We start from the raw sequence: 16,248 nt of genomic DNA, 5'->3' as shown, positions 1-16,248 counted from the left end.
GTCACCGCTTCGCAGCAAAGGCAGCTGCGGTGGCATCTGTCTGCCTGGGGTCCTCTGTCTTAGGTGGCTGCTGCTCGCTGGCTAATAGGGGATTATCGAATCTGCCCCTGGTGGGCCCCTCTCTAAATCGGATCCAATAAAGTCCTTACAAACGAGTTTACCGGAATCCTTTCTCTGAAGATAAGATGTCAGGTTCATTTTAAACCTGCTTTTAACTTTGTATGTTATTTTGAGCTCTTTATGAATACAATGGCTTATCTTGCTTCATTAACTTGGTATAGTTTATTGTGGCAGTGTCAGGTGTTCATACAGCCTGTATGTAGAGGGAGATATCTTACAACCTTGGAGAGGTAGATTTACATAGAACAGATAAACGTTGTATTTGGCTAGTTATGTAATCTTGGGAAAGCCTGTCTGAATCTCTTTTCTTTCACGTTTACGGTGTAGGGTTAAACAAATGTTTTCTTCTGGTTTGGAAATCTGGGATCCTATTTGTATAATATTATTTTTGTTTTCTATACTGTTTGATACTGTTCAAGGGGTTTTTACAACTGTCATCTAAATTGATTCTTAATAAAAATGTCCTGGTTATTAAAAAATAAATAAATGAGGTTACTGGAATAAAACCTGCTCCCATGTGCTCCAGCCAACCCCTGGCTCTTTTTGCAGAAGTGCATGGTCCCAGTGGATGTTTTGTTTAAACAAAGAAACCCCAAATCAAAACCCCTTTGGTTTATATGAACAGCTACCCAGGGTAGCAAACAATCACATTTACAACGAATATGTGGATCTGGTTGACTTGCCCGCAGCAATTCCATCAGGAGGTGATTCTAATACCACAGGCAGGAAGGGCAATCACAGCAGAGTTAGGGAAAGAAGAGAACAGTCACTGGCCGCTTCCTATTGCCAAGGGCCCTACAGATATTTTCTCATTGAATCCTTTCAATCCCCTGCAGTAAGCATCACTAACCCAATTTTACAGATGAGGAAAAGACATTCAGAATTTATCAAGAGAAGGGACAATGTATTATTGAGGAATAGGGAATTTTGTCATTAGTCAGGAAGAATGGAAGGGGCTTGTGGCATTTTGGAATATCTGCCTCAGAGTCAGGGTGAGGATAAGACAAAAGAATTAAGCCAGGCCTGGCCCGTTCCTCCGTCCCTGGATTCCCTCAGTGATCACTGCTCTAATTATCAGATTAATGGTGTCAGTGAATTGGAGACCTTCACGCAGTGGATTTACTCCCAGACTGAATCATCTAATAAATTATTATAGCTTATTGTGACAGGAGCAGAGAGAATCAATCAATACCAGAATTTAATTTCCCACCCATGCCTAACTAGAGATGTTCATTCTGGGTAGATATTTTACCGGAAACTCCATCCACCCTTTCAAAAAAGTGAAGTGAAGGGATGTTTTGTTTCTGCAGCTTTAACAAGCACATACACAGCAAGAAGGAAATGCTTTCTTTACTTCTTGGCTGCTCTTTCCTGAACACACACCAGCCTGAGCTCAGCCAGCTGTGGAGACACACAGTGAGGGGGTGGTCTCTCCCTCTAGAACATGTCTCAACAGTATGGAGGGAATGGAGACCTTATGCAACAATGTAAATAAAATATGAACACTAAAGAAGATCCCTCTTCTTTATGCTCTTGATCTCCACTGTGCTAAAGCAGACATATAAGGAGATCAAGAGAAGGCATTAGCCTTAGCAGCAAGATTTCCTTTGAACCGACTAAAATCTGAATTGAAAGAAACTCTTGGAATCTCTTTTTTTGAGTTTGTGTAATTGAGTTTGCTTGGAATTCACAAAGCTACCGCGTTTAAATAACTTAAAATTCCTCTTCAAAAAAAAAAGGTGTTTGGGACTTCCCTGGTGGTCCAGTGGTTAAGACTCCAAGCTTCCATTGCAGGAGGCCCAGGTTCGATCCCTGGTTGGGGAACTAAGATCCTGCATGCTGTGCAGTGCAGCCACAAATAGAATAGAATAGATAGAATAAAGTAACAGAGAAAATTCCTCTTGAACATCATTTCCCTGGCAACTGTAATAAGCTTTTACTTTTCCATAGCCAGAAGCCTCAGTTCTGACACTGTAACCGAGAACACTTTTTCCAGAAGTGGGAAACAGGATTCCAAGTAGAGAATCCCACTCGCGCGTGTAGTTTGTGTTTTTCTGTGCACGTGCTACAAGGCCAGGACTATTGGCAGCAGCTCCCGGGCAGGGGTGACCTTCAATGCAGATCTTTTAGTGCTTCTTTACTAGTTGCATTTTGAGGCACTGGAAACTCTTTAATGGCTTGGGGAGACCAAGTCACTCTTCCTTCTCGTGGTGTGCGGCCAAGGATTCATTCTCCTTGTATAAATGGCAGCTGGGAGGGCTTGGGGACGCGACCATGTTAGCCATTCCAGTGAAGCCAAAGCTGATGCCCATGTCATTGGCTCTAACTCTGCTGGGTGCCTGTCTGAGGCAAGGATGCTCCCTGGGGAAAAGGGTTCAAACAGGAATTGGATGATTCATTCCCACTGATGTAACTTAGTTCCTCTTGCTTTCCCTTTCTCCTCAGCTACCCTGCCCAGCCCTTCTGGGTCTCTTGACTCTGCAAAAGCGAAGGCTGAGTCTGTGGCCTAGGCCGCCTTAGCCTCCAGCCTGAGGTCCTCGGGGATGGCTCAGAGAACGGCTTTCTACAGGAAGATGCTGCTGCCACGTCCTCTCTGTGTTCAGGATGATCTTCTCTAGGTGAGTGAAGTAGGATGGAGGGCTTGCCTAGGAAGCCTGGTCCTTACGGGCAGCAGGCCAGAATCAAAATACAATGAACACATACTGAACATCCACTGTGTTCCAGGCACGGGTTCTCTTTTCATCTGAATCTTCATTATCGTCCTAGGAGGGAAGTGCTATTTTTGTCCTCACTTTACAGATGTGAGAACGGAGGTTCAGAAAGGTTAAGTGATTTGCTTGGGGTCACAGAGCTAATCCATAGCAGAACTCATCTGAGGCCAGGCAGTTATCTCCAGCAGCTGCCTTGTTGGAGGAATGAAAATGTGAGCACACAGATCCAATCTCTCCTGGCAGAAGCCCAGGTTTCCAGGCTCCCACAAACCCAGCCCTACTTACTCAGTATCCCTTGGATGTACTGCACATATTTTTATCCTTTCACACTGGTCCTCAGCCTCACCATGTCACACTTGTTCCCTTTGCTTAGAATCCCTTTTCTCTTCTAGTTTGTATCCTACAAAGATTCCAAGGCTCCGCCACAGTCCCGTATCTGCTAGGAAGCCTTTCCTGACTTCTGTAGCCCATTAGCATATTTTCTCTAAGTTATATGATCCTTATCCATAGATTCTGTCTATATTCTAATTTCCTATTGTCCCCATATTTATGAGAAAAATAACACTTCATCTTTGTACTTCAACTGTAAGCTCCTGGAGGGCAGGGACAGTGTCTTTCCCTTCTTTTATCAGCACAGCACTGTGTGCACATGGAGGGCTCCCCGAGTCCTGACTGACTGTAAAGAGTGGCATAAAAGGAACAGCTCCAAGGACGAGGCATACATTTTAAATTATGTCCAACTGTATGCAGGATCTGTCCACATATTTTACCATTGGAGTTTGTAAACATAACATTGATTTTTTTAGGTTTGTTGCTGCAAATACGTAATCAGGAATGTAGGTGTCAGGGAAGCTTTAGACTTATTAGCTTCATAGTCAGCAACTCAGTTCAATATGGGACCCCTGTCTTCCATCAGTTGTGTTCATCTTAAATGAAGGATAGATTCAATTGAACGGAGTTATGAACATGTGACTTTTGAATATCAACACTTACATAGTTATTGGTTTGCAATGAGGTTTTAATCCTCAAGGTACTCAATGTGAAAAATCAACATGGTTCCCATCAGGACCAATTATTTGTTAGCTACCAAAGCCAAAGCCAGACTTGACCTTCATGTTCATTTCACCTTCACTTCACATCCTGAACCTAATTTCCTCATCTGAAAATGAATGTGGATGATGATTCCAACACTGAGATTTTCTGATTCTAGATGAACAAGTTCTTACATCCCTTTCTGCTCCTTCCTTATTCCACAAGGAGGTAATGTAAAGAGGAATGTTTCTGTTGGGTTGATCCTCTTTCACTCAAAGAATTAACGATGTATGCAGGGCATCAGGCTCATGCTGGGGAATAAATATAAAAAAGAATTTAAATATTTCAAGACTGGGATTAAGTTCTGAAAATGGATCTACTAGAATATTTTAGCCTAAGGACATGAAATGTATCACTTTGTGCTGTGAGGCGTGTGTTCCTGGGAAGAGAAGTCAGTGTGTTCCTGGGAAGAGAAATCCCAAATTAGAAAAGGAATTCCAAATCCATGTGTCTGCAGGAATTTAAGGAAAAAAAATCACGTACTATTCCTTAGTTTTATTTGTGCAATAAATTATGCTTGCTCTTTAGCACTTATAAAATAAGGCTAATGCTTTAACTCAGTGAATTAAACTCTGATTTTGTTTTCATGGGCAATCCAAGTAAGAACACATAGGAATGGGATTAATTATTAAGGACGATCAACTCAAATTTTTCAAATAAATGCAAATCAGAGGTCAAAAGACTAATGGTAACAGCCATCATCCCAAACAGGTTTTGGCATAAAGTAAGAATGAACCCCCCCCCAGTTCCTGAAGCTAGCTGGGCTGGCAGAAATCATAGCTGTCTAAATACGTATGACTTTTAGTTGCTTCCAGAAAATGCTGACAAACTAAAATTAGCAGGAACATGGAACATCTACTTCACTGCATAATCACTACTTGTAAGTTAAGAAGGAAAGTAAGATTCTGACTATTCTGATGAGTATATAGCATTTTAATTTTGTTTAAAAAATTTGGGGGGGTCACATTCTTGGCTTTGCTGAATAAAGAAAGTCGGGAAAAGAGGGGCTGCATGTTGAAGAATTCACTAAGGCTTAATGAACAAGAGCTCTTTGGGGATGCCTTAAGAGTTTTAGGGTACCATTTTCTCCCTTGTCCCATTAGCTTTTTCAATCCTTCAGAAAACAATAACCAGGGAACTCTTCCACAATTTAAATCCACATTTGTTTCTTCCAAAGAGGGCTCAGATCAAAGCACCATGAAATAATCTTACAAAGATATCACAGAAATTTATTTTTCACTATGTGTTACAAAACCTTTTTTGTTTTTAAATCTTGGAAGCCTGAGAGAAATTCTGAAAAATGAAAAAGCAGAATAGCCATAAATATTTGAAGACATTAAAATCTCACCAATTAAATTCCCCATTACATTTAATAACATAAGCTTCAAAAGAGTCACTTTATATATGAGGCCAATCTTCTTCTTCACCAATGTACTTTTTTAATACTTTCTGTAAGATTTTATTATTGTTTATTACTATATTTTATTGAGGTATAGTTGATTTATAATATTATGTTTCAGTGATTCACAATTTTTAAAGGTTATACTCCATTTATAGTTATTATAAAACATTGGCTCTATTCCCTGTGCTATACAATATATCCTTGTAGTTTATTCATTTTATACATAGTAGTTAGTACTTCTTACTCCCCCTACCCCTATCTTGTTTTTCCTTACGAATGTACTTTTAAATCCACTGTTGACCTTCTGAAAGGCCATCAGTCAGTATAGGACTATAAAAGCTGATAGAAGAGATGCAGATAATGATCAAATATAATAAAAATGAAAATACAAGAAGATGATGAAGAAGAAAAAGAACCAGAAACACAAGAGGGTGATCAGTTACCACCTGGGACTCTTGTCAGATGAACATCTGCATGAAGTCCCCTTGCCTCCTGCCTTGGTCTAACCCGTTTGTACGCGGTCCCGTCCCCCTGGTGGCCCAGGCCTTCTGTGTCCACTTTGCCTCAGTGACAGTGGGCCACCTGCACACCCCCAGTCCTGACTGGGAGCAGAAAATGCACCAACCAGATTCTCGTCGTTCCCTCCCTGGTGAGACCTTGGAACGCTTCACGGTAGGCTTTCCCAAATTCTGTGTTTGTTTTCATAATATTGCAGGGGTGAGTAAATCTCTCGTTCTGAGTCCCGAGACTGCTCCTGGAAATCTCAGAGTAACTAAGTGATTCGTAGGATAACTGAGTATTAGGAGTGGAAGGATCTTAGGGTGACCCAGGGGGTGACACATTTCTTTGCTTTAAAGAAAGATGAAGCTCTGGGAATCCAGCCAAGCTCTGAGACTTGCCAGACCAAATGCCCAGTGTGCCCTGGCGAGGCCTCATACTCGTGCGTCCCGACCCTGCACAGTCACTGCTTTACCTTATGCTGCCCCCCAAATGCTGCTCTTCTCTTTGGAATGGACCCCAACTCCTTCGGTCCCCCCAAATGCAGGTCCTTTGCAGAAGATCCAGGAGCTGGTGAGCAGAGGCAGATCTGGGAAGCCTGCAAGTGGCCAAGTTCCATGGAAGTGCCACAGGGCAGGAGTGAAGCCCTTCTCCTCCAGGGTGGCCCCCAGAGCTTTGGGTCTGCAGGTCTAAGAAGGATAAGCATCACCTGGGGGCTAACACAAAGATGCAGCACCCTTCTCAAGACATTTGTCGGGGGAGGATTCCAATGCCCAACTTCACTGTTGCAAGATTTTCATTGTCCATCACCATGGACAAGAAACCACAGGGTCCAGTAAAACCCAACTGGACGACAAGCTGCAGAGTCAGGAGCATTAGGGCAGACCCGGGAAGGACAGACAGCAGCTGAATTCTGGACACCCACGTCCTCCTCCTAAGAACAGCTGTATCTGCCGATGGCCACCCTTCTTTGGGAGGGCGCCCTGGAAGAGACAACCGATTTTCCCGGGGAAACTCACAGATAAGCTCGGACTTGTCTTTCAGTGGATCCAGCCTTCCTACATCCACGCAGAGCAGCATCCACCAATCGTGATGCAAGAATGGCTGAGCAGTGTGTGTTTAGAAACAGTAAGACAGGTGGTGACAACATGAGCAAGTGTATCTCTGCCAGTCAAATTCACTGAGTGATCCAGAGAGGTGAAGTAACGTGTCCAAGGTCGCAAAGCAAGTTAACTTTGGTCTGAGACTGAAACCCAAGGTTCCATTACAATACAAATCAATACCACTGTTTGTTAATATAAATGTTATGCCTAAGTTCTAGTTACATTTAGTATTTTTGTTCAAAATGGCAGTTATTTTGGAATGCCATACTTTTATCCTGCATTCTATTTAAACAAAGTTCTTTAAGGAATAAAGCTCCCTACCCAGACCGAGTCCCTAAAGGACACAGGTTCCTCCAGGGTGCTTCCTGCAAGACCTACGATGGGCAAGGTGGGTACCAGGACCTCCCGGGCACTGACCTACAGCCCACACTCACAGCGACGCAGACACACAGAGGCCTCCTGTGACCCTTTCAAGTCAAGAGATGAACGTTTCTAATGGAAAGTGACACTGTTGACCTTGAGCAGCTCCAGACACGCAAACTTAGTAAGAAAACCTACCAGGAAGCAGTGGAAGGAAGCCCCTGCCCTGGGCCGGTCCGAGTCCAGCAGCCCTGGCGACTGCGAGCCCCTGCACGCCCCCCTACCCCGGACGGGGTCCACCGGCACCTGCGGGATGATCTGTTTTCGGTGCAGAAGTGCTGGGAAGGCTCAGCGTTCGGGGGCTGCCAGTCACGACCTGAATGCACGTGTGTGCGGGGACCTTCCTTGCAACCCACAGAGCTTAAAATATGAATCCCAAATTAGTCCTTCAGTGTCCTTTTCCCATTTCACTCAAGGGTGTGTTCCCTACTTCCTTCTCTTTTTCAACAAGGGTAGGGGCTCCTTGGTTGGCCTTTCAGGAGACAATCCATGTCTCCATGATCCACCCAACGGGAGTCTTGAGACGCTGACTCCATTGAAGTCAAGGGGGCTGAAGGGATCACAGATGAAACAGGGCATTGCTACACAAGTGGCGAGCTCTGCTAGGCCTCCAGGAGGCCCCAGTCCTTCTGAGGATCACTCAACACCTACAGAACACATAACACTTCTCCACTGCTCTTGAAAAGAACTGGTTCACTCAGCATCCACAAAACCTGTTCAATTTTATCTCAATGTAATATTCAAAAAATGCAGCAGGAAGGTAGGCACTATTTGTTCTCTGTATCCATTTATCTAACAATAAGTACCTACAATGAACTAGGAATTATATTTTATTATTTAAAAAATTCAAAGCTGTAAAATATGGCCCCAGGTGAGAGGTTACCAAAAGCAGCCTGAAAGGATCAAAATCGCTCACTCCCAAAATTCTGCTCTGCAGCTCAGCTGAGGATCAAAACCCCCAGGCCCAAGGGAAAGCCCAAGATGGAGATGGTCTTGCGAAAGACCAAGAGGAGGGGCTCGGGGAGCCAGCCAGCCCAGGAGAGGAGCCAGACGACGGCCTCAGGCAGCGCATAAGGCACAGGGCACGTCGGGGACCTTGGTAGGACCTCCCACCTTGCCCTCCAATTTGGTTTTAAACCCCTGACTTCTTTCTCTTCTCCCAGTTTAAAAAAAAAAAAAAAGTCAAAAAGGAAAAATTCATTGGGATACTTTCATTTGTTAAGTCAAATCTAAACTTAAAGTCAGTAAATTGTGTGGTTTTATTCATCCTTCATTAATGATGAAAACTGTCCATTCAAAAACTACACTAAGACAATGTGTTCCTACATAGCAATCCAGCTTTAATTGTAGGGCATGAATCACCTTGCAAACAAATTACATCACGATGATTTATCAATAGATACTGTACTGGTTGTTGTCGGGTGTTTTCTGGGCAAACTTAGAACAAACCAGAGAACGAAATGTAAGTCTCCATCATCATGTAGAAAAATAAAACAAACCTAAAGTATCTACCTTAGTGTCAGGTGATTCATACTGCAAAAGTAAAACTGAAATCTACACTTACAGCAGAGTTTTAAAAATCCTTAGTGTAAGAAACATAACCAATTAATACAGATCAATGCTCATTAATATGGAAAATTTTCCTATACAGAGGTAGAGTCCAGTGCACAGGGCTAAAACAATATTCAACAGTCTAAACAAGACTGAGTCAGGTTTTACGGAACCCACTTTAAATTTAAGTTATCAGACTGTATGTACATACATACAATAAATAGACTATACAATTTTTTAAAGTAGTTTAATAAACTCCATAAAATAATAGCAGATGCATTGAAATATTTACATAATTCAATTTTCAAATCTCTCTCATTCAAATAAAAGGGATAAAAATAAGATGTCTGCTTTAAAGGCAGCAGAACCTCTTTTCTGAAATGGATGGGTAAAATAAGATACTTTACATGGGAGGAACTAATTTGAGAGGTATTCGTATTCAGCTAAGAAAATATGTCCCTTTTTAAGCTATATAGATTAGGGAATATAAAATGATATTTTCTATATGTTTGTTTAGGTCTCTATTTCAAATTCTAAATCCAACTCTTACTTGACGAGAGAAGCTGATTTTGGAACCCATACAGAGTATATCAACACAATTATAATGGAAAGATTATTTACTTTTCATATTCTGCTTGTTTGCTCTTGAAAGTTTAAGCCAGAAAGAATTTGACAGTATTTCTGGCCCAAACAGTTCCATTTACACATGATACACATTTCACAGAACCTGACTAGCACTTGGCTTGGTATTCTTGGGATGTTGGGTGTTTCCGAGTCCCTCCCACTAACAAAGCATGTCTCACCTGGAGCAGGCATTTCTGGGGAGCAGGTGGGTGAGTTTAGGGCACAGACTAATAACATAAGATTCCAAAGTCTTCCAAGCTCACACAGGAGGAAGGTGAAACATGGATTTCTGCTGCCATTTGCCTCAAAGACCTGATGAAGGAAAAACTTAGAAACCTCTGTCATTGTGACCCAAGAAAATGTGCAACCCCCAAAGCATTGTATGCTTCACTGACCCAGATTCTTAAGACTTACGTGGTAGTCTATCATTAACCCTTTAATTTTACTTGATGTAATAGATTTTTATCCAGCCCATAAGGAAATGAGGGATAGTCAGAAACGAAAAGAGATGGTCATAATTAATGACGCATAAACCTTCACAGTTTAATTTTGTATAACTTCACTAAGCACCCACAATGAAAATGCAAGTTGAGTTTTTTATTCAATCATTCTGTGAAAAATACCTCAGTAAATAGGAACATTTTGCCCTTCAATGATCTTCCACGGGAATACCCACCCCCACCCCCGTTTTTTTAAATTTTAGATTTTAAAAAAATTTTATACAAATAGACTAACTTTGATTTAAAGTAAACATATAAAAATTGAGAGGAATATTGCTTGCACAATGGACGTGGAAGTAGGGGAGGGGGGTGGGCAGGGGAGGAAGGGCTCCCACGCGGGCCGCGGGGGAAGCAGCCTCCACCAGGACGTCAGGGCAGAGAGAAACCACCGCAGGACCGGAAGGCACAAGCACCCATGTGATCTAGAATGTTCCTGGGGGAGGAGTCGGGGGGAAGGGCTACGTTTGGTTCAGCACTACAGTCAAGTTGATTCCGCCACTGTGGAAAAACCGTCTAAAATAAAGGTGCACAGAAACGTAACAAGCGCTCCCCCTGGAGAGGAAGAAAGCTCAGAAGACAGCTCGCAGGAGTTGTGCAGAGAGAAACAGCCAGTACTATTTATTTGGATGTCTGTGCGATGGTGGGTACAAACTATATTCTCTGCTCTGTGGGACCAAAACCAAAACAGAATAAAACAAACAAAAATCCCCCCCAAATCCCCGAGAAGCAGCAAGAAGGAATGCAAGAAGTCTTACGGGACATACTGATCCGGGTGGGGCGGTGAACGCGGCGCGCGACTTTAATGCACATCCAACTTCGTCACCTACGCCGGGCTTTCCTGTCGGTTCCGGCTACTGACCGACGGTGGGGGGCTTAGGAAATGGCCAAGCCGCTTTCCCTGCCTCTAGCCGACTTCCTTTCCCTTCCCTTCCTCCTCCAGGGTTAGAGTCTTTCCTCCACGAAGGAAGCGCTGTTCCGGGGCTGGGAAGGCGCGGACTGGATCCCACGGTACCGACTTGGCGTCCTCGGAGCCCTGCTGCCTGTGCGCGCGGCGCGGAGGCGCTCATCAAGGCAGCCTGGCGGAGCTATGAATTTTAAAAAAAGGAAAGGAGAAACAAAACAAAACCACCCCAAGACTGTCTTTTCTCGAACTAAACGAGAAACTGAGGGATGGCACGGCCTCCAGCGGGGACGCCCACGGTTAGGAGATGATGGCCGGGGACCACCTGGTCAGAGTCAGATTGTCAGCACTCGCTGACCGCTTCCTCGTGGGTCTTCGCAGGTCCTTGTACTTGTCCTCGCAGAGGCGGGAGATGGCCTGGGGGCAGAGGGGAGGTAATCAGGTCAGCCCGGGAGCCAGCGCCCTCGCCCTGGCTGGCCCTCGGCACCGAGGACACTCGGGATGAAGGTGCAGAGGGCCTCAGCGCCTCCTCTGAAGGAGGGCTCCAACCGCGTGAGCCTCCTTGTCCCCACACTTTCAGCTGTCAAAGTCGGATGGGAAGAGCTGGATGCACGTGCAAAGCTGAGCTACACACAAGTGTAAGACACAAGAGTCACACGGCTTAACAGTGACGGCCCTGAACCCAGGCCAACCACAGGGGCTGGCCCCGGCTCTAACTGGGCTGTGGAGAAAATACTTTGAAAAAATGAAAAATAAAGGCAGAATCAAACCTTTTTGGATTCCCAATCGGTAGGGTCATCTGGTAACATTTTCCTTATAAAAGTGCATGCTGGGGGGCTTCCCTGGTGGCGCAGTGGCTGAGAATCTGCCTGCCAATGCAGGGGACACAGGTTTGAGCCCTGGTCTGGGGAGATCCCACATGCCGCGGAGCAACTAGGCCCGTGAGCCACAACTACTGAGCCTGCGCGTCTGGAGCCTGTGCTCGGCAACAAGAGAGGCTGCGATAGTGAGAGGCCCGCGCACCGTGATGAAGAGTGGCCCCCGCTTGCCACAACTAGAGAAAGCCCTCGCACAGAAACGAAGACCCAACACAGCCAAAAAAAAAAAAGTGCATGCTGGGAACACTCTTTTTGTGGGTACATTTTCTTAAAAACGGGTTTTTTAAAAAACTTCTTTGACTTAACAGAATCAACGCACATTAAGTAAAAACCGCCATTAAGAAGGTTATTAAAAATATGAGGTTGTACAAATTAAATCCAGGGCACCTCGTCCTTATTTTACGACTTGCAGTATCAGGAACTGCTGTGAGCACACAGCTCAGGCGGCAGCAGTGCACCCGCCGGGCGCTGACGCCTCTTACCTCCAGCTTGTGGGCCCTCTCCCTGCTAAGGGGCTCCAAGGGGAAGCTCAGGTTGTTGGCTTCCGCCAGAGAACGAAGATCAAAATAATACTTGGCATAAACACTGGAGGGCACGTTGATGTTGAACTGGAGCAATTCGAGGAACTGTCGCTCCAGCTCGTTCCTGCAGAGAAAGACACAAACGCACAGCTCAGCCACTGTCCGCACCTGTGGCCACCTGCGCAGGCTGCTGGACACAGCCAAGTCCACCTGGTCCAGTGCCCGGAAGGATGAGGCCTGATTAACTGGGATGATCACCAGAAGTGCTTCAGGGCGACCATGTGTGCGATAAGACACGTGCGCGCGTACACACACACACACAGACACACACAGCAGGCTCTGGCCTCACCTCTCCGCGTGAACCATCGGCTCAAATGAGGCAGAAGACGCAGTTAAGAGCTGTCAAGTGGAGTCCAGTGAGGGCGGATAGCAGCCTGGAGGACAGGCCTCCCTGAGACCCAGAGGACCGCCCTTCCCGGGAGGAGAGGTGGGGACGCGCTGACCGGCTTTCCTTGGGACCGTGGGAGGGGAGGCGGTTCCCCAGCCCCAGCGCACACCCATCACCTGCAGGGCATGTGAGGACCCGCTGCTGGGCCCACCCGTCTGATCCAGCAGGTCTGGGTGGGCCCGAGAACGTGCATCTCTAACACTCCTGCGAGCTGCTGCTGCTGGGCCTGCCCGCCTGCTCAGAACTACTCAGTGACAGCGCCCCTGCTCCATAAGGGAGCCAACCAGCTGGATGAAGACGAACCAGGGCGGCCAGAATACATCTGAAAACTTCCCCTGTCATCAGGCCTACTTCTCGGTAGTTAGTGCCGGGGGAGAAGCATCCTCAGCGACAGGTCTGTCTGGGAGCACTGCTCCAGGGCCACCTCCCCGGGCAGCACCCCAGGCTCACTTCTGTCCTTTATCACAGTCTCCCCGCCTTGTCTCCTCGGAGCCAGACACCGTGACATCTGATGGTGCAGCCTGGCCCCAGCTCAGCACCTGACATGCAGTTGGTGCTCCATAATTACTGTTACTGAAAGAAGCGGACCAGGCTCAGCCTGGCCAGAGGGATCCAGGGAAGGCTTCCCGGAAGTGAGAGCTGAACTGAGCCCCGCAAGCGACCAGCTCTGGCGGGGAGGAGCCAGATGGGGGCGGGCTGCTTCTGGCGGGGGGGGGGGGGCAGCGCAGCCCGTCTGCTCCAGGCCAGGGGCCCCATTAAGCCATCCGAGCCTGTCTAGCGCTGCTATGACAACAGGGGCAGGAGCACTGAGGCGGCAGGGAGGCTGGGAGGTGAGCAGGGTGGCTGGTTCCCTGACAGAAACTCCCAGGCAGATCAGAAGTGAGAAACCTCAGCAAGTTGTTATCGAAGGCCTGAGCGCTTCGGAGGGAGAGACCAAGACGTCGCATTCAGGTCATTTAATCGGAGGGGCTGCTTCGATGCAGCTTCAAGAAAGGAGTAAAGCCCCAAATGTGTGTGTTGTGCTAAATTTTACACTTTTAATGACTTGTATTTATAGCTCCTTTAAGTTAGATTTAATAAGAAGTCATCCTGTGAAATACTGGAACCCAGGTAAAATCTTAAGTGTCAAAAATACGCTAAGGCAACCTGGGAGCTGCCTGTGGACAGACTGCCACCCGGTGGCTAAGAGGTGCCACTGCAGATCCCATTCTCCAATGCCAGCAAGTTTTTAGTATAAATGTTAAGAGAACTAGTCAGCTATTCCTGCCCCAAATGGTATCTAGACACCACTGCCTCTTGTTGAGGGTATAACTAGGATTAAAGTCAAGAGGAATCTGGTTTTGAACAAGGTGGCAGTTTCCCAGGGTTCCTTAGGGTAAAAACAGCCTTCCTGAATACTGAGTGTTTTCTTGAATAGAATGTTTAAGTTTGGGGGGAAATAAAGATTTTAGAGCTTCTGTGTTTTCCAACTAAGGCAAGATTTAGAAAATAAAAATAATTCCCCAAATCTGAATTTCCAAACGGCAGAAGTACTTCCTCCAGGGACATATGACAGCTTGTTATGTGATAAATCATCAAAAAACTAACAGTGATGCAGAGAGAACGGGCTTGATGGATTTACTGCCCCGAAGGGGATAATTATAAGGAAATAGTTCTGATGTAAAACTTTATAATAAATAAATTCAAGTCAATAAACAAAAAAAATTTAAGAAATATTTGTTACGTTAGATCAACATTGTAAAGAAACCCAACTGAACTGATGCCATTTAGCAACTTGCAAATGGGGTTCTAAAATGGAGTAAAGAGAGTTGTTTTCATCACCTAATGGCCTGTCAGCTTTTGTAGAAAAATGGGCTCATTTTAAAGACCAGCCACCAAGCAGCAATCCCACTTCTGGGCATAGATCCCAAAGAACGGAGAGCAGGGCCTCGGGGAGGTATCTGCACACCCGTGTTCATATTGACGACAGTGTTATTCACAGCAGCTGAAAGGTGGAAGCAACCTACTTACGGTCTGGATAACAATTATCTTAGTAACTGTTTTCACCTTGAAATATAATCAAGAATTTTTTAAAAATATGTTCATTTTATTTTTCTTGCTGTCAAAAACTTCATATTTGTCTTACTTTTTATGATAAAGAATGACAGATGTAGGAAGGAGTCATACAGGTCTGCAGCAGGAAAAGGCTCTGGCAAAAGACCCAAAACACAAACAGGAGCTCCCAGGGCAGCACAAAAATGGGATGCCCAGCGAACCAGCAACCGGAAGAAGGGGGGCAGGGTGGGGAGGAGCCCATACTGGTCACTGGGTCCAGGGACACGGATGTGGACCGGGACACAGTGGAACCTCCTCCAGCCCAGAGCTTCCTCAAAGAAGCCAAACAAGACGAGAAAAATATTAGTAAGAATCATGTCAGAAATGCCTGTAAACCATAAGGAACTGTAAGAAATTCATCCTGATTGGGTGTTTCCAAAACAGCTCATTGCTCCTGAGAGGTTCTGACCCCACTTCCTGTACGCCCAGCCCCCGGGCTGCAGCTAAGTGTGAGCTCACGATGGTGCCCTGAGAGAGAACACGCAGCCCGACAGGACAGCACAGGGGGACCTCGAGGACAGAACGCTCATTTTAAGCAACTGAACTTGCAAAACATGACAAAAGCAGTGAAAGTCTTCTCTCTGAAACTGAACAGAAACAGGTAACATTTTAGCCCATCTGCTGCCTGTCATCAGTCTGCAGTGGATACAGAGCTGGGATGAACCCCACCGCAGACAGGGAGCAGGAAGGTCAAGGAAGGTTCGCCTAGAATAAGGTTTCAGCAACCGTGTCCTTGCTCGGCCAGCTCACAACAGACGTGCAATTACATCCACTCATACCACACTGAGCAGGTCCACAAAGGGGTGGGTTTCCTCCGCAGACACCCCTGCCCACACTCACATGTCCTCCACCGTGATGTCCTTCAGGATCTGGCAGTAGTCCACGTTCCACACGGCCTGGTCGTCCCATACCTTGGAGGCCAGCAGGATGGCCCCCAGAACAATCCGCTTCCAGTTGGCCGGACAGATGTCAATCTCTGCGTACGTTAGAAGCCTTTCGAGGTACACCTGGAAGACACAAGCATGCCAGCGCCCGGTGACCTGCCTTGTTCCTGGCTCCACACCCGCCAGCACACGCAAACCAACTCCCAACTGTTCACTGCACTCCCCCAGCTCAGCTTTAAACAGGCGCTGACAGCCTGATCACACGTATTTTAAAAAGTCAAAGGGCTCAATGAGTCTGAGGCAAAATGGGCTGAGAGGCACACTCCGTAACTGGACATGTGGATGAGGCTGGACCTTAAGACTCTGGGGCAGGAAAGTGTTCTAGGAGCTGCGGGTTAATTTCTCACTCTACCAACTACGACATCAACATGCATTCAACAAACCACTGGGCTTCCCTAGTAGCGCAGTGGTTAAGAATCTGCCTGCCAATGCAGGGGACAC

General features: G+C 46.0%; 1 protein-coding gene across 1 annotated transcript in view; it reads right to left on the bottom strand.

Annotated features, from left to right (window-relative positions):
- Window positions 1–10,103: 10,103 nt before the first annotated feature.
- Window positions 10,104–16,248, bottom strand: part of CCNY (cyclin Y) — a 122,185-nt gene continuing 116,040 nt past the window's right edge. Inside the window, exons 8-10 of the mRNA XM_061179156.1 lie at window positions 15,704–15,870; window positions 12,283–12,445; window positions 10,104–11,339 (exon numbers count right to left, since the gene is read on the bottom strand). Coding sequence (XP_061035139.1) covers window positions 11,223–11,339; window positions 12,283–12,445; window positions 15,704–15,870 — 447 coding nt within the window. The 3' untranslated portion in view covers window positions 10,104–11,222. The remainder of the gene's footprint in view (window positions 11,340–12,282; window positions 12,446–15,703; window positions 15,871–16,248) is intronic.

This window comes from Eubalaena glacialis, chromosome 2 (genome assembly GCF_028564815.1).
Source record: "Eubalaena glacialis isolate mEubGla1 chromosome 2, mEubGla1.1.hap2.+ XY, whole genome shotgun sequence".
Lineage (NCBI taxonomy): Eukaryota > Metazoa > Chordata > Mammalia > Artiodactyla > Balaenidae > Eubalaena > Eubalaena glacialis.
This window is presented reverse-complemented; position numbering and strand designations above follow the sequence as displayed.